The 25791-nt window shown below is 33.8% G+C and overlaps 3 protein-coding genes across 4 annotated transcripts in view; 1 reads left to right on the top strand and 2 right to left on the bottom strand.

Annotated features, from left to right (window-relative positions):
• Positions 1-25791, bottom strand: part of LOC140054221 (small ribosomal subunit protein eS8-like) — a 225609-nt gene that overhangs the window by 118634 nt on the left and 81184 nt on the right. The gene's annotated exons all lie outside the window — the stretch shown is intronic.
• LOC140046014 (kinetochore protein Spc25-like) lies at positions 502-5743 on the bottom strand. 2 transcript variants are annotated; one of them, XM_072090575.1, is made up of 7 exons: positions 5646-5743; positions 4683-4862; positions 4236-4301; positions 3275-3421; positions 2563-2667; positions 1917-2015; positions 502-1561 (listed from the first exon to the last, which is right to left on the bottom strand). In XM_072090575.1, the coding sequence occupies exons 2-7, from the start codon at positions 4852-4854 to the stop codon at positions 1437-1439; spliced, it is 714 nt and encodes a 237-aa protein (XP_071946676.1). In that variant the 5' UTR covers positions 4855-4862; positions 5646-5743; the 3' UTR covers positions 502-1436. The 2 variants fall into 2 exon arrangements, with proteins under 2 accessions (XP_071946676.1, XP_071946677.1); XM_072090576.1 differs by having other exon boundaries at positions 5577-5714.
• Positions 13371-19934, top strand: LOC140054025 (ras-related protein Rab-18-B-like). The gene is made up of 7 exons (XM_072098827.1): positions 13371-13493; positions 14686-14741; positions 15071-15138; positions 15759-15831; positions 16134-16252; positions 16803-16928; positions 17317-19934. The coding sequence occupies exons 1-7, from the start codon at positions 13423-13425 to the stop codon at positions 17425-17427; spliced, it is 624 nt and encodes a 207-aa protein (XP_071954928.1). The 5' UTR covers positions 13371-13422; the 3' UTR covers positions 17428-19934.

The following is a 25791-nucleotide window of genomic DNA, read 5'->3' on the forward strand; positions in this document are numbered from 1 at the left end:
TATCATCGCACCTAACACAGGTACTACGACAATCATAAACTATTGGTGGCAGTAGTATTGATACGCTTGACAGCCTATGATTATAAACAGAAACATCAGACCAATCAGCAACCGACTTTTTCCCGGGAAAATGTTGTCTAATTTGCATAATTAAACATAACAAAATAAATATTTAACTAAAACCTACTGTAAATTTCACCATTACCTAAAATGTTTAGTTTACTTCCAACAACAATGTACACTGTTTAACATAATAAAGTACATATTGTCTTGTCAGCAAAGTGCAGAAAAGTTAAAACTTATGTATAGATCACTCTACCATATTTTTTGACAAATTAGTTTGTAGAGTTCAACAGTTGTTGGATCGTCGTTTCAATTAGATTAGTGAAGGTAGTGAAGGTAGCTAATAATTAAGGATACTGATCATCCCCTTCACTTTTATAATCAAACGCAATGGTAGAATACATGTTTCAATAAGTAAGACAAACAAGATTTGTTGCAAATGTAATATTATTAATTCACATCAATAAAACACTGTATAAATGAAAGTTTATTTTATTTTAACTTCCAAATTATAACCACATTCTAAAACTTAAGTTTGGTGCAATAATGTGTGTATTCTATTATTAATTTATGTTTATATTTCATGGTTTTTTTTATCAAATTAATATTTGCCAATCTTTAAGCTGAATTTCTATTGTTATTTTATTGTGATAATGGATAAATAAAGCTTTTCAGTATTCAGTATAAAGTTTGAATGCTGAAGCAATTCACTGTAGCACTGTATTGTGCCAGAATATATAGCTAACCATAGGCTAGATGAAAATAACATGTAAAACCAGCCTTGAGCTCTGTCTTCAATATCAAACTTTATGTGACAAAAAAATGTTCCCATATATGGACATGGTGACATCATATCACTACCATATTTGGGGAAATCACAGTTTTTTGTCAAACTAGTTAGATATATGTATTTACAATATTATTACATTACATATAAATTTACACTAAACAAACTACAGGAATCTATTATCTAAGTAGACAACAGTGAGTCGTATTAAATTTGTTCAATTCAATGGCAGTAACCGCTATAATGCATCTCTTTCTGGATAAAATAAATTTTTATCTTTAAAGACAAATTCCATGAAATTTTTGACATTTTATAAAAATAATGATATATTACATTAAAAACATTAAACCCGATCTTTCCTTGGTCATAATTAAAAAAAAAACAAATGTAGCCCAAGTAGTTCACGTTGAACGTTCTGTACCTAGGCACGTCTAGGCCTATATGGAATGAGTCTCTAAATTTGCCATTTTGTTTTGGTATAATACAATCTTTATCTATAAAATAAATACATCATTATAGTTGTACAAATCACAGCAGTATATATACACAAGTATATAAAATGAATTAATCCCAAAGCAGATACAAACTACTTGTATACCATGCTTTTAAAAGCTTTACGAACAATGATTAAAAACTCTGAAAACTTATTGGTTTCATTCAAATTCTTCACAAGATCTTCCATGTTGCTAATAGCTGGCTGGCAATCGGTCACTGAAATACAGCAAGAAGTAATGTAATTTAAATTATATTGTTAAGTTAGTCTTGTTCATGTCTTCAAGACAGACTTGGCGTTTTATTAAATCAAATATGTTTTGAGAATGAATTAAATTGTTACCATATACAGAACATGCATTTTATTAAATAAAATATATTTTTCTTTTAATACGACAATTAATTCATTGCAATGTAAAGAACATGCATTTATCTGGGCTTGCCAACAACAGTTTACAAGAGTCAATTGGGAGATTCTTGTAAACCCACATAAAGTTGTATGTTCCTTTTTTAAAATTGTTGGCCTAATTTTCTGTATCTTGAAATTTTAATATGTATTCCAAATATAGCTTACCTTCATATTTTTGTGCAGAATTCACTTTCACAACAAAAAAATAAACTTCGTCAATTTTATTTGGATTTATTTGAGTAAAAGCAACCTGTAAAAGATCACCTGAAAATAAAATAAATAAAATAAATTAGTTTAAATTTTATAATACTAATTTGGATCAAAAACATTTAAAAAGATTGTTTATCACACCATTACTATAGTGCATAAATGATTTTTCCATACATTTAGTGCTTGTTAATCAAGAAAAAAAATGTGTTCAAACTGTTCTGATCAGAAATCACAAATAATAGCATTGAATCAACAATGTCAAAGCAAATCATTATCATCACGATTTAAAGGTCACCTTAATACATAAATATAGTTATTTTTTAATTGCAAAGAAGCACCCCTCAACAATAATGGACAAGTCTTGTTATTCCTGCCATCCCCGCAGTCAAGTAAGCTTAAGTAATTATAATGGTGGTACAGTACGTATGGGCGTTCTCACTTAAGGACGTGGTTGTGGAATGGTCCATTATGGTAGAGGGGTGAAATAGGCAATTTTAAATTGTTGTATCTAAGCTTTCCCTCTGGAGAGCACGTGCTATTGTTGGTTTATCCAGGTAAGGAAAAAAAGGGCCAATTTATAAATTAAAAAAATGATAAATACCATCAATCTTCTTTAAAGAGACTCCTAACCTTTGGTTGTAAAACGTTGTTGCCTTTCTTAGTTCTTGCAACCGTGTGTGTGTAGACTTCTCTTGTGCAATCAATACTACAAATAATTAAGGTACACATTTATTGTCTTCTATTTAACCATTTTATTCTCTTGTTTACAGGCCAACAAGAGTAACTCCCAGTTCTGCCAGATAGATTAAATCTAGATGTCACTCTTTGTTGTACATAAATAATCCAACTAACATTTTACAAAGAGTCGTACATTTGTTAGTGGCAGGTTTTGCCATTCTCTTGGCGCCAATTTTCCTGCCGCAGAATGCGCAAATAAATCGCAAGTGCAAAGCCCCAGTCTTATTTGCTTTTCAAAAATCCTTTAAAAACGCACCGTTCATGTGATTTATAAGCCGTCCGAATAAATATTCTTTACAACAACAAAAAACAATACTGCTTTAGACAAAACTTGTTATGTACAGTATTGATTGATCTTATAATACACCGACTTGTGAATGCAAAATTGTCTTTTTACGAATCATAATCTATTATAATTATCTAATCTGTTATATTTGCTTAGTAGAAAGCCAGCTTTCCAAATTGTAAGGTGTTACTATGTTTATTTGTTTTTTCTACATCTGCATTCTTTGGCAAAGGTTATTTTGTCCCAATTTATTTATTTTTTTATTTAAAAATAGTATGACTATACTTGCATTCCATATTTGTTTCTATTTCTTTACTCATAATCCTCAATTGCTCTTCTGCGTGTTCTTTTTGTAATAAGATTTCCTGCGTCTCTTTTACTGTGTTTTCTGCTGATGATTTCATACTTTTCACCTCTTCATTGCGTTCTTCCAAAACTATATTGGTGGAAAAAAATCAACTTTTCATTTAAAGCCCCATTCCCTACGTTTTTTAGATCTAATTTAAGATCACAAACTATATTTAATGTAAAAATAATACTATATGATCCTATTGCGATAACTTTTTTCGTCTTTAAACGGTTAAAAATGTGAAAAATAAGTCGATTCTAATAATTATAGCGGCCCGCTATAAATCCCAAAATGCATTGCGCGCGGATTGATATTTTTGTTTTTCACCTGTAATTCGCCCACTTTTCGATCGATCGTGAGGCCAAAACAAATGGAAGACTCCTAACTTTTCAGCGAAAATACCGGGTTTTCCCCAATTTGTATCAACGGAGTCTGGCAAAAATAGAAAGACAATTAATGCAGCAACTATACAACGTCAGGCTAGGTATATAGGTAGCGTACGATGTTCGTACGTTACCGATGTTTACCAGCTAGGCCTACAAAACTAAGCCTAGCTAGGCTAGGCCTAAGACCGTCCACGAGAGGTCGATCGCCGCGAGCTACTTAGGTAGTGCATTGTTTCTCACTTTTTTATCATAATTTACCATAAAACGTACATTTAAGACAAAGAATGACATGGTTTAATGTTTTTAAAGTGATATATATGTATTATTTTCCAAAAAACGTCCAAAATTGCAGGGAAGGGGTCTTTAAATCGAAGGACTACTTCTCAACACAGTGATTCACGACTTTTAAGTCAGCATTAATTAAGATTAATTAATAAAATTGCTGGCTACAACATGACTGGAATGATGTAGGCGACCTTATTGAAATAGTTACTGTCTGTAAAAGTTAACCTTACCTTTTTTGTTGGCATTGGCTTGATCTAATAAATATAGCAGATTGTCATTAGCTTGATTTATATTATCTGAAAAAGAATAATTTAATTTAAAAAATGTCATACGAAGAAATATACACTTGAATTACTGTAAATTACAAAAAAACAATGTGTGGCCTAAAATGGTACTTGTATTGTATTGGATCAAAAATAAATTTTGAAATTTACCATTTTCCCTCAATGAAAATATGCAAGGCAGAAAGATGCTGTACATTTGTTTCCCAAGAGAAAATAACGATGTTAGTAAATTAATGCTTTTATTTTTAATTATCACTTGGGTATTTGTGTAGCAACAATCACATAATGATCAAAGTGTATTCTTTTGGACTGTATTAACCGTGTTGTACCCAAACTAACTCATTAACAAATAAAATTGCAAGTGTGTTATTTTATACATAATAAATTGTTAACCTTTTCCACTTTTCATTTGTTCATTGTGTGCTTGCTTTGTTTGTTCTTGATGTTTCTCTAAGTCTGACGTCCACAGCCCAATTAGCTTATGACGTACCTCTTCAAGGTTTTTGTGCAATTTTCCAATTTCAACCTGCGATGATGATGTTGGTGGTAACTCTTCAGCGGACATTGTGCAACCTGCAATATGATTTAAATTTTGGAATAATTCAACATTTATATCACAACATACATAGTATTAAGAGAAAATGATAATAATGAATCAATGATACAACTAGAAACATTTTTATTAGTTTCACTAAAAAATAAAAGTCAAAAGGTCATAAAGAATATGGTACAATACAAGATGATTTCTGGTCAACTCCAATACAAGCAGAGAGAGAGAGAGAGGGTGTTGGTGGGGGGGGGGGGGGGGGGTGTGTTGTGGTCCATGGACAATGACAACTAGTACTAGGGGTGCGGACGCTCCTCATTTTTGACAGCTAAAATAAAAGGGTTATTTAAAGCGCATGCGTGCGAATCCCAGTCAAGGGAAAAAACATTGAAACAGCTGATGTCATCCTATGAGGGCGCAGCTTCGATATGGTTTCAGTAACTCTCCTTTTTTAATCAACCACATGAAGATTTTTTTACTAGCCCAACATAACGAACATAAATAAAGTAACAATAGTCTCGGGCCGAATCGTACCAGGACCGAATCGACCGGGTCAAATCGTCTCAGAGCTGAATCTACTTCCTACCAGCCTACTACTAGGCCTACTCATGGAGGTATATTTTATACCTCCATGCATGGCCAACTGTACTACTATTTCTTCTAGCTGGGCCTAGCTTAGGCTAGGCTAGAGCCTAGCCTAGGCCTAGTCTGAGTGAGGTAGGCATTCGGTTTTGATTTACCCTTCTAGTTTACCTAGGCCTAGCCTAGGCCTACACGGCTAAAAACAGAAATTATTTTAATAGTTTCACCTCTTTCTATCTTAAACAAAAGACAACAGATACGATTTAATTACAAACAAAATTAATAAAGAGGAAACACAACAACAAATCCAATCCAAAAAGAGCGCGTACAGTGTCGAGTCAATAATAATATGCAACGCCCTCTCTCTGTGTTGTGTGACACATCATTTTTGTGATGGTATAAAAATTAATTTTCAGCAAGAAAAATATATGTTTGTATATAAGTGTTTTTTATTTTGACCAAGAACAGTTTTTTTATACTGCTCTACATGTCTGTCGTATGATGGTGGTTTGTTTGTTATTTTTCTTGGACAGAGATATTAATTAGTTCACTATAGAATCTAGATCTGCACTGTTTATGAGTGCATGCACACTGTTATAAAAACCGTCGGGTCAATTTCATTAAATAACTGATAAAAAATCTGCTAATGCGTAAAGTAAACAAACAAAAGACGCCTGAACAAAAGTCATAAGCTCCTTTTCAATGAGGATAGACCAGATGCCTTCAAGTTTGATGATTTTTGTAAGTGAGTTGTCTAGAAAATCGCAAATGCCTTTTGTTGATTACCTTTGATCATAATATTGATTCGATTTGATCACATGTCGGTCGGTCCGGTCGGTCGGTTGGTTGGTAAACACTAACTTGAGCACGCGACTGCAGCTATATAATGGTATTGTTCTTTACACATGTACAGATGTCACAAATTGCTAATAAAGGAATTAGGAATAAGAATCACAGTAGGCCTACTTTTGGCGGGAATTCTGGCTTGCGAGCTATAGAACTTCTTAAGCCAGCTCCAGATCTGACGCCTTTCAAACAAACACATATGAAACTTATTATTGCCCTAGTCCTGTGTAATGTTGTTTATTCTCCTTGTTTTAGAAAAGAGGAAGATAGTTCAACATAAGTATAATATTTGCATATGGTGGCCATATTGGATTACAAAATAGGACATATTTTGAAACAGCTCGTTAAATAGAGCAGTCAATTATTCAACTCATGAAATCTCACCATTCAACTCGTTTGATTTAGCTTTTCGCTTTTTTTTTGTATCTCTTTGAGGTCCAGCCAATGATACCCACAGCATTGTCATTTGTTCCTTTTTTTTCCTTTTGGATTTATTAATTATTATTAATATATACTATTCATAGTAGATCAATAATTATATTATAACAAACCCATATACATGGCTGCACGCGATTGAAGTGTAACAAAAGTCAGCAAAGGCGTTCCATATCGTTGAATCTTTATACATTTTTCTGATTTTACCAACATCGAGAGGTATATTCAGAGCGTCATTTCGACGATCGAGCATTCTCTACTTCTACGGAGCGCCATTTATGCCTTTATTTACTTCAGAATTAGAAATAGTACTACGGTAACTGCTCCAGTGGACCAAATTTAGCACCGGTGGAGCACAGTGATATAAAATAGAAATAAGTCACTAATTTTAATATCTTTTCGTATGTAAATACACTGTGCTCAAGCGGACACAATTTGGCGCCAGTGAGGAGCACAGTGATATAAAATAGAAATAAGTCACTGAATTTTAATATCTTTTCGTATGTTAATAACACTGTGCTCAAGTGGACCCAATTTGGAGCCATGGGAGCACAATGATATAAAATAGAAATAAATCACTGAATTTTAATATCTTTTCGTATGTTAATTTACACTGTGCTCAAGTGGACCTAATTTGGCGCCAGTGGAGCACAGTGATATAAAATTGAAATAAGTCACTGAATTGTAATATATCCTTTCGTATTTTAATACAATGTACTCAAGTGTACCCAATTTGACACCAGGTGAGCACAGTGATATAAAATAGAAATAATTCACGGAATTTTAATATCTTTTCGTATGTTAATACACTGTGCTCAGGTGGACCCAACTTGGAGCCAGTGGAGCACAGTGATATAAAATAGAAATAAGTCACTGAATTTTAATATCTTTTCGTATTAAGCATATTTGAATACCTACCGGTATGGTACCATCCATGTTCGACAATACAGTGTCACATATCTCTATTAAAAAAAAACAATATTAAACAAAAATATATATATCCGTCGAGGTTCGAACCCCAGCCGATAGCACTCAAAACTGAGCATTACCCGTTACGCCACCAAGTACATGACTGAAAAGCTGATAATAGTCTATTTATACGTGTATTACGTAATTCATCATTACGTCATAAATATCCTATTAACCTTGCTAAAACCAAAATGATCAGTTAGCTCAGTCGTCTGAGCGTCGTGTTAACAACACGTATGTCGTGGGTTCGATTCCCACGCTGGTCGGTGGAATAGAGTTAAGGCTATGCGAGCCACTGTGTTTGGGGTTCACAGATCATACGTCCCCCTTTCCACCACACATCATGAGGCGACAACATCAATGCATCTGGTGATGTGGTGGAAACGACCCCAAAAGGCTGTGGCAGGGCCTTAGTGCTGAGGCATGGAGAGCACATTTACCATCTTTTTTTTTTTTTGGTCTCGCAAACTGCTTTGATGGTTTAAATTTTATGTTTAGCGTCCTCAATTTATTTTAATGTAAAAAAAGGGAATTAATTCTCTTCGTTACGTGTTTAGAAGAGAATTTATTTTATCTCATCGTAGTTTGGTATGCCGTGCGTTTGTTATGCAAATGAGTGTGCACATGTGCTGTGGGAAAGATAGTATTGTTAGTCATTCGCGATCAACACACAACACTGTTTAATTTTAATTTTGTTAATCTTTTTACATTAGAATTGTAATTCTACCGTTACACATTATAGTGTACTTTTAAATATCCGTTTCATGCAAGATATTGTATTGTAGGCCTACTAATATGTTGTGAATAAAAGTTTATGGTAGAATAAATAAATAAATATGTTTTAAGCAGATCTTCAAAATTGAAGCATAATTATGAAGTCGAGTTTTTTAAAACCCAACCTAAAATTCGCATCTGGATAGTTGAAATTTAACATTATAATTATTCTAATTGTTTTCTAAATTATATAAATATTAAAATTAGTAAGTGGGCTTTTGTGAGCTAGCTCTGTTTGTATTTCATAATTTTGTTTTGTTGAATTACCGTCACGGCCACGTGCATTGCATGTCTCACACTTGGGAAACAATCACCATTGTATGGCTGGTCCTGAAGACTTTTATATTTCGTTTCATAATTTCCGGTAGCAGAGCAGTTAATGACATGAGCTGTGCATTTTATTACCAAAGCATGAAACTTGGCACAAAGTTTCTATGATGTATATAGATTCAAAATATCGGGGGGTGCCAAGTGTCCAACGTCCGTATGGCGGCCATCTTGATTTCAAAATGGCCACCATAAAATCAAAAAATGTTCATATCTTGGCAACTATACACATTAGAGACTTAATTCTGGTCTCAAATTGTTCACAAACTATATATTTCTATTTGCTCTAATGAAAAGTTTCGTCCAAAAATGACCGGAAATGACGTTTATTACAATTTGACCTTTGACCTCGTATTTGTATATATCTGTAACTACTGGTCATTATTAATCGATTTTGGTGTCATTTTGTTCAGAATAAATACATTTATATTTGTAGTAATGGAACATTTTCACATAAAATGACCGAAAATACAATTTATGACCTTTGACATTTATTTATTGATTTTTAATTATGTGAATATACTGTATGTGGTTTTTTTTGGTCTTAAATGCACCTCATTTTGAACTTTTACCTGATAGGCGTAATTATATTAAATGATTCATGGACTTAAATTGTATATAGTACATAAAATTGGTAAACATTATGCTTGGTGGTACCATTAGTTCAACGATGTTGGCACCTTCTGATTCGCTGAAAGTTTTAATAGTTTGACAGAGGAAATAACATACATGTTATGGAATACCGTAAAACCTCAAAATGAGCTTCTTTTCGAGATAGACTGTATTTGAATGTCAAATAATTAGTATGAGGATCATGTTTATATCAATATATTATTAATGACCTTACAAAGAACCCTTTATATTTCAACAATTAAGCCTCAATTTTTCTACAATTTATTGTTTTCCAAGTGGTAGGCCTATTTTGATTGCATCTTCTTTTTGTATGCTTCCTGGGTTAATATGGTCCTAACCCTCCTTCTTTGTCTGTAGATGGTCTTACACCCCTTTCTTTATCTGTGGATGGTCTTATACCCCCTTTTGTGTCTGTGGATGGTCCTATACCCCTTTCTTTGTCTGTTGATGGTATTAAACCCCTTTCTTTGTCTGTTGATGGTATTAAACCCCTTTCTTTGTGTGTGGATGGTCTTACACCCCTTTCTTTATCTGTGGATGGTCTTATACCCCCTTCTGTGGATGGTCCTATACCCCTTTCTTTGTCTGTTGATGGTATTAAACCCCCTTCTTTGTCTGTGGATGGTCCTAAACCCCATTCTGTGTCTGTGGATGGTATTAAACCCCTTTCTTTGTCTGTTGATGGTATTAAACCCCTTTCTTTGTGTGTGGATGGTCTTACACCCCTTTCTTTGTCTGTAGATGGTTTTTTCCCCTTCTTTGTCTGTGGATGGTCATACATCCCCTTCTTTGTCTGTTGATGGTCCTACACCTCCTTCTTTGTCTGTTGATAGTCCTACAACTCCCTTCTTTGTCTGTTGGTGGTCTTATAATCCCTTCTTTGTGTGTGGATGGTCTTGCACCCCTTCTTTGTCTGTGGGTGGTCTTACATCCCCTTCTTTGTTTGTAGATGGTCTTACACCCCTTTCTTTATCTGTGGATGGTCTTATACCTCCTTCTGTGTCTGTGGATGGTCTTATACCCCCTTCTTTGTCTGTTGATGGTATTACACCCCTTTCTTTGTGTGTGGATGGTCTTATACCTCCTTCTTTGTCTGTTGATGGTATTACACCCCTTTCTTTGTCTGTTGATGGTATTAAACCCCTTTCTTTGTGTGTGGATGGTCCTATACCCCCTTCTTTGTCTGTTGATGGTATTACACCCCTTTCTTTGTGTGTGGATGGTATTACACCCCTTTTTTTGTCTGTTGATGGTATTAAACCCCTTTCTTTGTGTGTGGGTGATCTTATACCCCCTTCTTTGTCTGTTGATGGTATTACACCCTTTTCTTTGTTTGTTGATGGTATTAAACCCCTTTCTTTGTGTGTGGATGGTCTTATACCTCCTTCTTGTCTGTTGATGGTATTACACCCCTTTCTTTGTCTGTTGATGGTAGTAAACCCCTTTCTTTGTGTGTGGATGGTCTTACACCCCCTTCTTTGTCTGTAGATGGTCTTACACCCCTTCTTTGTCTGTGGATGGTCTTATATCCCCTTCTTTGTCTGTAAGTAGTCCTATACCCCTTTCTTTGTCAGTGGATGGTCTTACATCCACTTTGTCTGTGGACGGTCCTACACCCCCTTCTTTGTCTGTGGATGGTCCTATACCCCCTTCTTTGTCTGTGGACGGTCCTACACCCCCTTCTTTGTCTGTAGAGGGCCTTACACCCCTTTCTTTGTCTGTGGATGGTCTTATACCTCCTTCTTTGTGTGTGGATGGTCTTACACCCCCTTCTTTGTCTGTGGATGGTCTTACCCCTTCTTTGTCTGTGGATGGTCTTATATCTCCTTCTTTGTCTGTGGATGGTCTTATACCCCCTTCTTTGTATGTGGATGGTCTTATACCCTCTTCTTTGTATGTGGATGGTCCGACATCCCCTTCTTTGTCTGTGGATGGTCTTACACCCCCTTCTTTGTCTGGACCCACTACTTTGATTGATTAAATCAGACATTGTTTCTTGTATGATTAGGAGACCTTCAGAGTGAAAGTCCACAGGTGGATGCCTAAAAAGGTTTTGTACAGAACAGTATATTGTAGGTCCATGTCACTAATTTAAGGATTACTTGAATAATTATATTGAGATGTCTTTTACGAATTGATTTTGTTCGGATTTTGACTGAAATCAATGACTCGAGAAAATTGAGGAAAATGATTCAGATGAAAGGTTTACAGCAAACGCCCATTACCATAAAAATGGAATAAATTTTTTTTAATGCAACGAAAATGAACAAGAATTATATGAGTTTCTGACTAATGAAAGTAGGTCTACTGCACAAATGCAGGATAAGTTTGTAGTAAGTACTTTGAAAGACGGTGTCCTCTTCTCTTAACTCATGAAAATGAGAACTTTCCGAACTTGTCTCATATGCAACATCAAAGAGGCCAACAAAAGAATGCTACTTTACATCAAAAATTTTTCCAAATGGCATCTAACAATTCAATTCAACATATGGTATAATACATTACAAAAAAAAAGAAAAGATGAAGGAGAGAGGACCAAAACTTTTATCTAACGATTGACACATCACAGTTAAGCAAACAAGTCGGCATAGATGATCGCTCAGTGATCTGTCATACTTTATGCCTATCCTATCACATCAAAAGTCAAAAATTCAGAATAATAATTCCTGGTCATTTTTGCGTTAAGTGTCATTTATTTCGGTAAAAAAATTAGGTGCATTTATACCAATGTAAACCACATACAGTATGTTCACATAATTATATATATGTCAAAGGCTATAAATTGTATTTCCAGTCATTTCATGTGAAAATGTTTCATTACTACCAATATAAATGTCTCTATTCTGAACAAAATGACACCAAAATCGATTGAAAATGATCAGTAGTTACTGAGATATACAGATAAGAGATCAAAGGTCAAACTGGAAGAAGCGTCATTTCCGGTCATTTTTGGACGAAACTTTTCATTAGAGCAAATAGAAATATGTGGTTTGTGAACAATTTAACACCAGAATCAAGTCTCTAATGTTTATAGTTGCCAAGATGTGAACACTTTTTGTTTTTATGGTGGCCATTTTGAAATCAAGATGGCCGCCATACCGGACGTTGGACACTTGGCATCCCCCGATATTTTGAATCTATATACATCAAAGAAACTTTGTGGCAAGTTTCATGCTTTGGTAATAAAGTGCACAACTTGGCTATTTTTATGGCGTTAACTGCTCTAACTACGGGACTAAGCTTTCATTCTTAGCTCTGCCCCAACCATGGTGAGCTTAACTGGAGACTTAATATTTAATTTCATATTTCAATAAATATTTTTTCAAAATTGTCTTTGCTCAGCCCCAATCATGGTGGGGTAGTGAAGACTCTTTATCATGTTTCAAAATACTATTTAGGTGTCATTTCTGGGGACCTTATAGCTATTTTAAACAGTTTGGTAAGCCCTGAATTGTTATGCAAATGAGTTTGTGCAGGTGTAATGGGAAAGATGGTATTGTTAGTCCTACGTGGTGAACACGCCACAAAATTAAATTTAAAAGTTAAATTTTGATTTTGTTAATCTTTATTAGAAATTCAAATTATGTAAAGATACAATTTTCCGGGCGGGAATCTAGAAACTCCCCACCTTTAGTTTACAAAAGTAATCTTGAAAAGAACCCCATGTGGAAAAGAAACATATCCGTTGAAAAGAAGCCACCGTACCAAAGAGTACTACAAAATGAGGAACATTCGGGGTGATATGGGTATATACGAAACGATATTAAAAATAGTGACTATTTTATATCACTGTGCTACACTGGTGCTAAATTGGGTCCACTTGAGCAGTTACCGTAGTACTATTTCTATTATTGAAGTTAATAAAGGCATAAATGGCGCTCCATACAGAAGTAGAGAATGCTCTAGTAGTCATCAGAATGATGCTCTAAATATACCTCCAACTTTGCTACTTCGTCGTCGTCGTTATTTTTGTGACATTGTTGTTTTGCTGTGTATCGTTTAATATAAAACATCCTTACTATGAGTGACGAAGATATATTAACTACTTTGAAAATATTGATAATTGGTGAAAGTGGCGTTGGAAAATCAAGGTAAACATTTTGATCATTAAGCTATTAATAATTCATAAATATACTCTAGCCTAGGCTAGGTACTACTAGGCCTAGGCCTAGGTAGCCAAAGGATTGACAGACGATCGGGCTTTTTAAAAGACTTTTGGACGTTCGGGCCTAATATAATTAGATGATCGGGCTCATTATAAAAATAAAGGGAAGACGATCGGGTCTCCACGAACACGTACTAATAATGATGATATAATAACTGAATGTAATAAATACAAACGGTTATAAAAAGCATGATGATGATAGTATAATCTGTAGACTAAAGTTAATATGTAATAAAACAACAAACAATTTTGTCGTATTCGATTGGGAACTTTCGTTGTCAACGTAGAGATTCGTTGAGTACTGTTTGTATTCGAATTATAAATTTGTGCTCAACAGAAAGTCATTCGAATAGAAAACGTTGACAACGAAAGCTTTTTCGTTAAGAACAATCTCAATGCTCAAAATACTCCGTTAAAGAAGTACTCAACGGTCCACTCGAATACGACAGATATCAATAATTGTCATATTCGATTGGGAACTTTCGTTGTCAACGTAAATATTCGTTGAGTACTTTTTGTATTTGAATTGTAGATTTGTGCTCAACAGAAAGTCATTCGAATAGAAAACGTTGACAACGAAAGCTTTTTCGTTAAGAACAATCTCAACGCTCAAAATACTCCGTTAAAGAAGTACTCAATGGAAAAACTGTACTCAACGGTGAAAGTCTAAATCGAATACGACAAATGACAATGTTTTGGTGTACAAAAAATAATAATAAAATAACGTTCGATGATATCAATTCAAAGATATATTATATAATAGGCCTAGGCTATATTTATATGAAATATATGTTGCCACAACCTATATATAGGCTTACTTCAACATAAACATAAAACTGTTTCATTTACTCTAGGCCTAGGCACATCTTCCAGTACCTGGTGCGCCGCAATTGGTTTTGGGCTTTTCTTTCAGTACCTCATTTACTTTTCCTATGTCACTTGGTATATATTTTTTTGGAGTATAAAATTGATGGAGAATTTGTGGGTGTATGCTTCTGTTTGTTTTTTATAATTGTATTTTGCTGTAGTCGAAGTGTCCAACACAATTTTCTATGTACTGTATTTAAATGCAATGATAAAAAGAATTGAATTGAATTCATTTTGATACTATATTACAGTTTACTGTTGCGTTTTACAGACGACACTTTTGATCCTGATCAACCAGCTACTATAGGTAAGTGTTGTTGCTATTACCGCTGTAAAAACACGTATTTTGTATTTTTCATTTAGTTTTTTTTTCCATTAAATTATTCCAATTAATAATTTACTTCAGAATGTTTGTAGAAGAAATAGGCATGTCTATGATCTTCATATTAAAAAATTTAATTGTAAATTAATTTAAATATTTTCTAATTATTATAGTACCTACTGGTCATAATGTAATATAGTGTGGTTAGGAACTACTGTATGCCGTATTAATGGTGGTGTCATACAGAATTAAAATCTCATTCGAAAAGCTTTTTTGAAAATAGAAATTGTAATTCTTTAATTTTTTTTTTTTAGGTGTTGATTTTAAAGTAAAAACATTAGCAATCGAGGGAACTGGTAACACAGCAAAGCTAGCAATATGGGCAAGTAATTTTTGTTTAATTTATTTTGTAAAATTTGTAGAACAATCTCAATTATGGTTGGGTAATCAAATGGTATGTAATTTTTTAAGCATCCTTTTTACAAGATACAATATAACTTTATTGTCAAAATTGTTAACAATTTCGAGATATGTTTTGTACCTGAGTAGAATAAATAATACGATGTGATAGCTATATAAATAAATACAAATGATACAAGTGACTATCTTGAAAAGTTTTTGTTACATAAATTGCATGCTATTGCTATGTACATTGGTGAAAATCTGAAACGGTTTGTGGATATTTTTTTTCTGTGTCAGTCTAAGCCTTCCTGATCTACTTATAATGATGTCTGAATGTAATGGGTGTGATGGGTCTTGCTTCCTTTCTTTTTCCTATGACCGCACTGCGAAGTAGCTTTACGTCGGGGAGTACATTGTATGGTTTCCCTATTCTGACATACAGTGATTTCACTCAGTACATCATTGAGACAACTTTAAATGGCAAAAAAAAATCTTGAGAGGGGCTCAAACTTCCAGGTCATTGCCTGGCATTCACTATGACAATATGATATTTAAATAAAGAAAACTTAGATTCAAATTTTAGTTATTTAACACTTATAGGACACAGCTGGTCAAGAAAGGTTTCGTACGTTAACTCCAAGTTATTATAGAGGTGCACAAGGCTGTATATTAGGTAAATATAGTTAAAATAAAACTATATTAAATGTGCTAATTGGTTCAGATATTTACCATTGACATTTTGATCTACACTACTCTTTCTTCAATGTGTAGTAATTTGTGCCATTTTGTTTTTTATATTGCCACACACATGTTAAAAATATACATACATGCTCTCCACATCAATTGAATGTGGAGCGATATAGGACTAAATTTGTGTCAACATGGCTTAGGAGAGATACTATCACCCAGTCAGTACCAATGCTAACATTACATTCATGTATACATTCATGTATACATATCATTTTTTATATATAGTCTATGATGTAAGCAACAAATCAACATTTCAACGTTTGAATCAATGGTTGAGTGAACTTGAAACATTCTCTACTAAAGTTGATATTGTTAAAATGTTAGTAGGAAACAAGATTGACAAGGTAAAGAAACATAATTTTAACATTAAAACTTTTTTCCAGTATTGGGCAGGTCCAACCTATTTGAAATATGGCGTACAGGACATTTTTGAGACTGAAATGTGTTTTTATCCATCCAAGAAGAACATCATCTCTAGTCTTTTTTGCTTTTTGTAACACTTCTTAGTACCATTATATGAACATTAAATAATGTATTATCTATTAGTGAAGTTGTTATGTAATTAATACATTTGTGACGTACGGGACCAGAAGAAATTGCATATTATTATTAGTCTTTGAAAGTAAGAGTTTATTGAATATATTTATGAAGTACATCCATGCCACATTTATCAAGCTACAGTACCTACACAAAATATTTTCTTATATTGATTATGTAGTTCTAAAGGAATTAACAAAACATTCTTCTATGACGTACAGAACATGTAACTTATAGGACATCAAAAATAGGTTTTCAAATGTAATTATTTGATTTCCTTCATTCAAAATAGACTTATTTATAAATATTTTAAAGTACAAATGATATCATTTTGAATAATATTTAAATTTTTTTAAGGATGATCGAGCAGTTTCAAGAGAAGAAGGTTTAAAGTTTGCAAAGAAACATTCTATGCTTTTTATTGAGGCCAGTGCTAAAACAAAAGATGGAGTCCAGTGTGCTTTTGAAGAATTAGTAGAAAAGGTAACTGAATTCACATGCAAAGGTCTAGGTAATCTCTAGAATAAGTTTGTGTTTCTAATGGCAGGGATACCAAGAGCGAACTCCATTTTCATTTCCACGTATAAACATGCTGTGGAGGATTGATCGCTAAAAATAGTAAAATTGAATTAGACGAGCTTTTGATATTTCTTAGGTAAATTTTTATTTGGTATATGGGCTGTACTTGCTTGACGAATCTTTTGTTCATGAAATCATTTTTGTACAGTAATGTGTTCATAGTTGTCAATGCTAGGCCCTTCTCTCCCTGCTCCTCACTCAAAAGACATTTCTTTAATTATTTAATTGAAGAAAATTGTGGACTTACTTAATATTGGTACTGCGCCCACTGTATGTGTTCTTTTGATTTTAGATTATTCAAACACCTGGACTATGGGAAAACAATGACTCTTCTGGTATGGTAATATCGCAAGGAGGCCACAGTGGAGCAAGTCCTTGTGGAGGCTACTGTTCGACCATATGAGTGTATATAGATGTTAAGGTAGGCTTATGTCGGCCTGAGACTGAAAGCAACTTGACCCTGACTGGAAGGAACTAGTTCCACTTCTAAACAACCAACGTAAACCAGTGTGTGATTGGTTTTGTTGTCATATGAAAGAGACATTGTTGACATTCAACTGGGACATGATTCATTGTTTTTAGTCATGTTTAGTTCCTTTCAGTTAAACTGCTCTTAAGCACTGTCTACACTATCAAACTTTATGTGACAAAAAAATTTGATGTGCCCATATATGGACATGATGATATATCACTACCATATTTAAGCATATTGCTACCGTATTTAGGCACATCACACTTTTTTTGTCAAAGTAGTTTGTGCATTAATTTGGTCAGTTGCATTCTTTTGCACCGAGTGCTTATGTCGACACACAGTTGAGTTGTGTTGAGTTTTGTGTCGGCATAAGCCTACCTTTATAAGACTGTTTGTCAGTAGTTAATGTTCAACTGCTTTATTTATATATAATTTAAAATTTATGTAAGGCATATCATTGTTTGCCTTTAAATACAATCACTGATTTATAACATAACATTTTTTTTAATAATTTCATAGTTTTGAAACATTGATTGAATGTCTGTAGAACAACACGATTTTCAGGTATTTGTTATTCAATCATTTTTAAGTTTAGATGTATGTTAATGCTACTGGGCCACACACTGGAAGAATGCAGAACACTGTCGTTTAAAGATGTAAGAGGAGAGCACTCAATAGCTCTTTTAAAATCTGTTAGGAGCTTGATTAAAATATAAATAGGCACTGTAAGTAATGTAATTAAGTACGATCTTTTGTGTCAGCATCCTTAGTACACTCAACTGAACATTGTTCAACTAGTCCACCGCTGGCACAGATTGCCTCTTTTAATCATTAAGAAATTCTATCCATGTGGTTTTGTTGATCATTTTAGAAGCTAGAGCACAATTGAGCTCTTTTTCTGCATGTGCTTCCAATATGGAGAGTTGATTTCCTAATTATCAGTTCACGATTCATTTATCGTATTCAGTCAATTTTGGAATTTAAATAGAATTTATTGATTGCATGACGTTGCAAAAACGGTGAAGATTATGTTTCACACTCACCTATTTAAAAATAATTTTGTTTATGTAAAATGTAAAGAGGAATTTATACATTAAGTCTCAGTAGAGAGAATTATTACTTACCATATTTTAATGAGAGCTTGCCATATAAAGGAGCATGGGTGTATTTTGACACATTTTAAATCTTCTTATTGTAACCCTGGGTTATTAGTCTTTAATTCTTTTTTATGGTTGGTTACTAAGGGGGGTTACTATTACTAATCTGAAATTAGGCACCATGCCATTTAAAGGTACAGGTATATAGATCTTCACAGTATATATTTATTAATTTACCTTATATCACAACTGGTTATTATAATCTATTACACTTTTATGTCTACAAATAACTTATGAGATGCATGTATATAATTATATTTACTATAAAATATTAGATTATTTAGTTTTAGTGATTTAACCCTTTTTCCTATCGTTTTACTTTATCACATTTACCAGTTAATATACATTTGATTTTTCAGTATAATTATTAAACATAAATTTCTATTTTTGGCTAAATTTCTTACAATTTCTATTCTTATCATTTCTTGGTGATGACTAATGACACAATTATTTAATTATCATATACAGTACCGGTGTACCTATACTATCTTATTGACTCATTGATACAATATATTGACACTAAATACAGTAGTAAAGTAACATATCCTTGTTTTATCTTGGTCAGTTATCTATTTATTAAACATAAATTTCTGTATTTGGCTAAATTTCCTACAATTTCTACTCTTATCATTTCTTTTTGATAAGAATAATTGACACAATTATTATTATTATTATTATCATATACCTATTTGATCTTATTGACTCCTACTACTCATACTCAGTACAGGTGACAAAAACATACTCTTGGTTTGTCTTGGTCAGAATCAATCTTTATTTACCTTTTAACATTCTTTACCTGTGTATAAAATTGAAAGCCTCGCTGGACTTGTTGTTTAAGAAGACAAGAAAAGAATACCAATTGTCCCTACTTCCCTTTTTACCCTTTTTAATGAAGACCAAACCTTGTTTTTATGAGAAAAAAAAGATAAAATAAGAGTTGTTTTCTTGCAGGCTTGAACATACAATACAAATTTTGGTTTGGCATTTTCAAATGATGGTGCTCACTAGTTTTAGGGGAATATTTTGTTTTGAACATTATGTTCTGACTGAATAATATAACTTATATTACGAATTTAAACCACTTTTTAAAATGATCCACGAAACAAAATTTTAGTTCTTAGTTTTTATTATGACATCTTCTTCTAGACACCATATCCATTTTCAAAGCGGTAATATATATTTATATATAATATTAAAACAAATGCAAATAACAATAGCTAAAGACGAAAGATCTACTATGCGCGCAACATTCTTATGGAATAAAAGTCGATATGTTCTCTTGATGGTCTCCACTCTTGTTATTTTTTGTCCATCCTTTGCGAAGTGCTGTGTAGTAATTTCCTCAACAACCTCCTTCACCCTGCTCATTAGGCCTGGATGCATTGTGCACATAGTGCTAGGCTTGTCTGGCTCAGCTAACAGCCTCCTTTGTTCCAGGCTTAGGTATGCTGGCTGGCTTACCCTGTTCTCACATGGTTGATGTTTCTGATGATGTTGAAGCATCATTGGTTGAAGAAGGCAGCGAAGCCAAGGGAAGTAGGTACTCCTCTGGCGTGAGTTCCGAGACCGCAATTGCCTTGTTGTCGTCATATAAGGGTTCCGGGTGGATTGCAATTCCCTATGAATTATAGATTCTATTATTTCTGCAAATTCAGTCTAAGGAGGTGGAGGTGGGCCTCCCCCAGTCTTCTTGAGATTGTTGCTTGAAGTAAAAAAAATGTTTTTTCACTCTGCTTCATCCGTTTCCACTGCTCTTACAATTTTTTAGGTAATGAATATCACCAAATCTAACGTACTTCCATGCCAATGTTTTGGCGTCATTTGTCTGAAATCAGTCTTTTTGCTTTCGATGATATCAGCCTTCTCTTTAATCAACATAATAAGGTTCATTTGTTCCTACCTGCTCCAATTCATGGTCCTTCTTTTGCCGTCCATAGTGCACGAAATGTGCAAATTATATACGTTTTTACGTCTGATGCTGAAGGGCAGTATACACTATTTTATTGGAACAAAACGCTTGCATAATTTAGAATTTTAAAAAATGGACCACCTAGTTTTTGTTAATTTTGTTATGTCATAAATACCATAAGAGATTCTGTGTGTTCTTCCTGCAGTATTAAATGCCATCTGCCTTGGCTGAATCGTAACCAGCCGATTCTTTACCTCCCCCATCCTTCATAGTCTAGTAGGAAGGAGGGGTTACCGTGCACCCCCATGATGTATTTTTTTAATGTACATTTTTGTAATCCTGAATATATGTAATTAACATTTTTTGATGTTCCCAAGACGAAATATTGTCCCATGGGGTTTTTTTGGGGCCATTTTGGTGGCCATCTTGGATTTATCAAAATCATAAATATAGACGATACTTGACAAAGACTGATCATAGAGGTCTGATCTTGGTCTTAAATTGTTCAGAATATGCACATTTCTATGTACTATAATAAAAAGTTTTTGTTCAAAATGGCTGTAAATGCCACTTTTGACCTTTGACCTTGTTTTTACATAAGGGTCATATCTTGGTAACCCCTGGTCATAAAGATTTTATTTTTGTCTTAAATTGTTCAAAATATTCATATTTATATTCGCTTTAATGGAACATATTTTTGAAATTTGACGGGAAATATCATTTTTGACCTTTGACATTATTGCATAACGATTTTCGCAATAATTTAGGTTATTTTTGTATTCGACCTATATCTTGACAACGAGTGATCATAGAGGTTTGATTTTGGTCTTATATTGTTCAGAATATGCACTTTCCTATGTACTATAATAAAACATTTTCATACAAAATGACCGGAAATACGACTTTTGACCTTTGACCTCGTTTTTACATAAGGGTCATATCTCGGTAACCAATGGTCATAACGATTTTTTTTTTTTTTTAATTGATCGGAGTATCCATATTTATATTAGCTTTAATGAAACATATTTTTGAAATTTGATGGAAAATATCACTTTTGACCTTTGACATTATTTCCACCCGAGGGTCATATCTCGGTAACCCCTGGTCATAAAGACTTTATTTTTGTCATAAATTGTTCAGAATATCCATATTTATATAAGATTTAATGAAACATATTTTTGAAAGTTGGCAGGAAATACAACTTTTGACCTTTTACCTTGTTTCCACCCGAGGGTCATATCTCGGTAATCCCTGGTCATAAAGACTTTATTTTTGTCATAAATTGTTCAGAATATCCATATTTATATAACATTTAATGAAATACAACTTTTGACCTTATTTTCACTTGAGGGCCATATCTTGGTAACAAATTTTTTTTGTCTAAGATTGTTCAAAACATACATATTTCTATCCACTCTAATGAATATTTATTTAAAGACCCCTTCCCTGCAATTTTGGACGTTTTTTGGAAAATAATACATATATATCACTTTAAAAACATTAAACCATGTCATTTCTTGTCTTAAATGTACGTTTTATGGTAAATTATGATAAAAAGTGAGAAACAATGCACTACCTAAGTAGCTCGCGGCGATCGACCTCTCGTGGACGGTCTTAGGCCTAGCCTAGCTAGGCTTAGTTTTGTAGGCCTAGCTGGTAAACATCGGTAACGTACAAACATCGTACGCGAGCTATATACCTAGCCTGACGTTGTATAGTTGCTGCATTAATTGTCTTTCTATTTTTGCCAGACTCCGTTGATACAAATTGGGGAAAACCCGGTATTTTCGCTGAAAAGTTAGGAGTCTTCCATTTGTTTTGGCCTCACGATCGATCGAAAAGTGGGCGAATTACAGGTGAAAAACAAAAATATCAATCCGCGCGCAATGCATTTTGGGATTTATAGCGGGCCGCTATAATTATTAGAATCGACTTATTTTTCACATTTTTAACAGTTTAAAGACGAAAAAAGTTATTGCAATAGGACCATATAGTATTATTTTTACATTAAATATAGTTTGTGATCTTAAATTAGATCAAAAAACGTAGGGAATGGGGCTTTAAAACAATGATCATAAATGTTACTATCAATTGTCACATTTAACACCTTCCACAGAATTCTCATACAGTAAGAATTTTTTCTGTTTTAAAGTAAAAATAAATTTAAAAGATGTAAATAAAATAACAACATGCTGAGAAAAAGGGAAAATTACAGACTTTATAAAAAACTTTTGAATATACATGCTATCCACTCTAATGATGATTTATCCTCAAAAACTGACAATAAATGTCATTTTTTACCTTTGACCCCTATTTAAATATAATTTACATATAATGTGAGAATTCTTAACAATTCTCAAATTAGAAAAAAGTATCTGATAAATAATTTAAAAAAAGTGTCTGATAACACGTTTCATTACATAATTATTCATAATTAAAGGTGGCTACAGTACTTTTAGGTCTGCAAACAACTTTTATCCAATAGAATGTGTTTATTGTCCAATTGGAAGAGACAATAACAAAATTAATGTCAACATCTTCATAATCTCAATTTATTTTGGAAACAGTACTGATAGACGGCTACAAAAATAAATTTTCTAATCAAATTCTATTCTTCATTAAATAATGGAAAATTTAGGGAAAGAAAAGGGGATAATTGTATTTTACACGTTGATGGTATTCTTGACATAACACTCGATCTGAGGACAGGTACCTTCCACCCATATACACCAAACCAAACAATACGCCATTATATGTACATCGTGAAAGTAATCATCGGCCATCAATTACGCAATATACCACTAGCAATAAATAAACGACTCTCAAACATCTCATCCGATGAAAATTCGTTTAATGCAGCAATACCTCAGTACCAAGAAGCACTTAGAAATAATGGATATGAACATGAGCTACACCTGAACAAACAACCAAAAAGAAAACCCGAAACAGAAACATCATTTGGTTCAATCCTCCGTACAGCAAGAACGTAAAGACCAATATCGGACCCAAATTTTTACATTTAGTGGATGAGTGTTTCTCACAAGGCCATAATCTCCAAAAGACTTTTAATGTTGGCATTGATTGCTGGTGGTATCTACAATATCTAAGGTTACGCACGGTATACTTATGGTCAAACTTTAGAGGGTCTGCCAGGGCCAAGGCAGGGTACAGATAGTTTGTAATAGGTTGGTATTCCTTACAATGTGCTAAATCATATAACATTGGTTGCTGGTGGTATTTACAATATCTAAGCTAGGCTAGTTGGGAGAAGGGGGTCGTTAGTCGAACTTTAGAGGGGTCTGCCAGGGCCAAGGCAGTGTACAGATAGTCTGTAATAGGTCATTTGGTATTTCTTACAATGTGCTAAATCATATAACATTGGCTGCTGGTGGTATCTACAATATCCAATCTAGGCCATTTGTGGGAAGGGGGGTCTCTAGTCGAACTTTAGAGGGGTCTGCCAGGGCCAAGGCAGTGTACAGATAGTCTGTAATAGGTCATTTGGTATTTCTTACAATGTGCTAAATCATATAACATTGGCTGCTGGTGGTATCTACAATATCTAATCTAGGCCATTTGTGGGAAGGGGGGTCTCTAGTCGAACTTTAGGGTGTCTGGCACTTGCAGTGCAGCAGACAATTAGTCTGTCGTTACCCATTTAGTATTGTATGAACATAACTTGTTCATTTGGCATTAATTTTGAGTGGTACCTCACTCAGCTATGCTATCACCATTTGTAGGCCCTCCCTCTGGGGGTCTGGTGGGCCTATTGCAGAGGACAAAATGTTTGGTGATATGATATTGGTATATAGGATGCAAATTAACACACTTAAATAGTCAGATATTGGTACCTAGCTCATCTAACCAAATGTATCTGGGCTGCCTGTCTACAGCCATTTACTGAGTATTCAGTACAGTAATACAATAAATACTAAGCGGTCAGAAGATGCTACTAATCAATCAATCAATCAATCAATCATTCGATTTATATAGCGCCATTCCAACAGTCATTGCTCATGGTGCTACCAAAAATATCAGAAAATGTGAGTTTTGAGTAGTGACTTAAAGGTGCTCAATAATGATGTTTGTTTAATGTTCAAAGATAGGTGGTTCCAGAACCTACTGTAGGTCCAGCAATACTGAAAGTCCGATCTCCCCAACTATGTTTGCGCCTCTGAATGTCCAGTAGCACCTGATGACTAGATCTTAGTTCTCGCTTTTTCTTATTGATTGTCGATCATTCTGAGAGGTATTTGAGAGCGCAACTATTTATGAATCGGAGCACCAGCAGGATCTTAAATTAAACACACAACTCCACTCCAAATACGATCGCCTCGGTCTTTTCATTAAGCTTGAGGAAGTTTAAGCCCATCCATGTCCTAATCTCAGCAGTGCATGCTTCTAAACGTTTTACGGCGGTCAGAATCTCAGTCTGACGGGGCTTGACAGAAACATAAATTTGTATATCAAGAAGTTGACCAGGAATATGTCCTCTATACATTTGACCTTAGAGGGTTAGATGAAGGCACTTCCTCTTATTTGGAAATTTCCTGATGTAGGGCGTGCCAAACTGTCATTTAATCATTAAAACAAGATATCACACTAGTATGAATGAACTACAGGGGCATGGTGACAGGACAGTCTGGTCATGCAGTCCTATTCTTTCAGCCCATCTTATTGATCTAGTTGAGAAAACGACCATGGAGTTGAAAGAGTATGAAGATGATGAACAAGAAATTGAATTTGAGGTGGACGATGACTGAACATCTATTGCAGTAACTTGATAAATGGGTTTTGAATGAGTATATGTAGACCTACATATACATAGTTTTATTTTGAAAACAGAAACATTCTTACTATATAAGAATTCTGTGAAAATTGAGGTCTTCACTCCTGGATATTCTGAACAATTTATGACAAAAATAAAGTCTTTATGACCAGGGGTTACCGAGAAACAAGGTAAAAGGTCAAAAGTTGTATTTCCTGCCAACTTTCAAAAATATGTTTCATTAAATCTTATATAAATATGGATATTCTGAACAATTTATGACAAAAATAGTCTTTATGACCAGGGGTTACTGAGATATGACCCTCGGGTGGAAATAATGTCAAAGGTCAAAAGTGATATTTTCCATCAAATTTCAAAAATATGTTTCATTAAAGCTAATATAAATATGGATACTCCGAACAATTTAAAACAAAAATAAAATCGTTATGTCCATTGGTTAC

The sequence above is a fragment of the Antedon mediterranea genome, chromosome 1 (assembly GCF_964355755.1).
Source record: "Antedon mediterranea chromosome 1, ecAntMedi1.1, whole genome shotgun sequence".
In the NCBI taxonomy this organism is placed as follows: Eukaryota; Metazoa; Echinodermata; class Crinoidea; order Comatulida; family Antedonidae; genus Antedon; species Antedon mediterranea.

Excerpts from the sequence above, each read along its gene's own strand:
- LOC140046014 (XM_072090575.1), bottom strand. The coding sequence starts at position 4,854 with ATGTCCGCTGAAGAGTTACCACCAACATCATCATCGCAGGTTGAAATT. Across the intron at positions 2,668-3,274 it reads AATAGAAACAAATATGGAAT|TATTGATTGCACAAGAGAAG; the intron begins GCAAGTATAGTC and ends AATTATTTGTAG. Across the intron at positions 2,016-2,562 it reads CTCTTTAAAGAAGATTGATG|GTGATCTTTTACAGGTTGCT; the intron begins GTATTTATCATT and ends TTTTATTTTCAG.
- LOC140054025 (XM_072098827.1), top strand. The coding sequence starts at position 13,423 with ATGAGTGACGAAGATATATTAACTACTTTGAAAATATTGATAATTGGT. Across the intron at positions 15,832-16,133 it reads TGCACAAGGCTGTATATTAG|TCTATGATGTAAGCAACAAA; the intron begins GTAAATATAGTT and ends TTTTATATATAG. Across the intron at positions 16,929-17,316 it reads TTGAAGAATTAGTAGAAAAG|ATTATTCAAACACCTGGACT; the intron begins GTAACTGAATTC and ends TTTTGATTTTAG.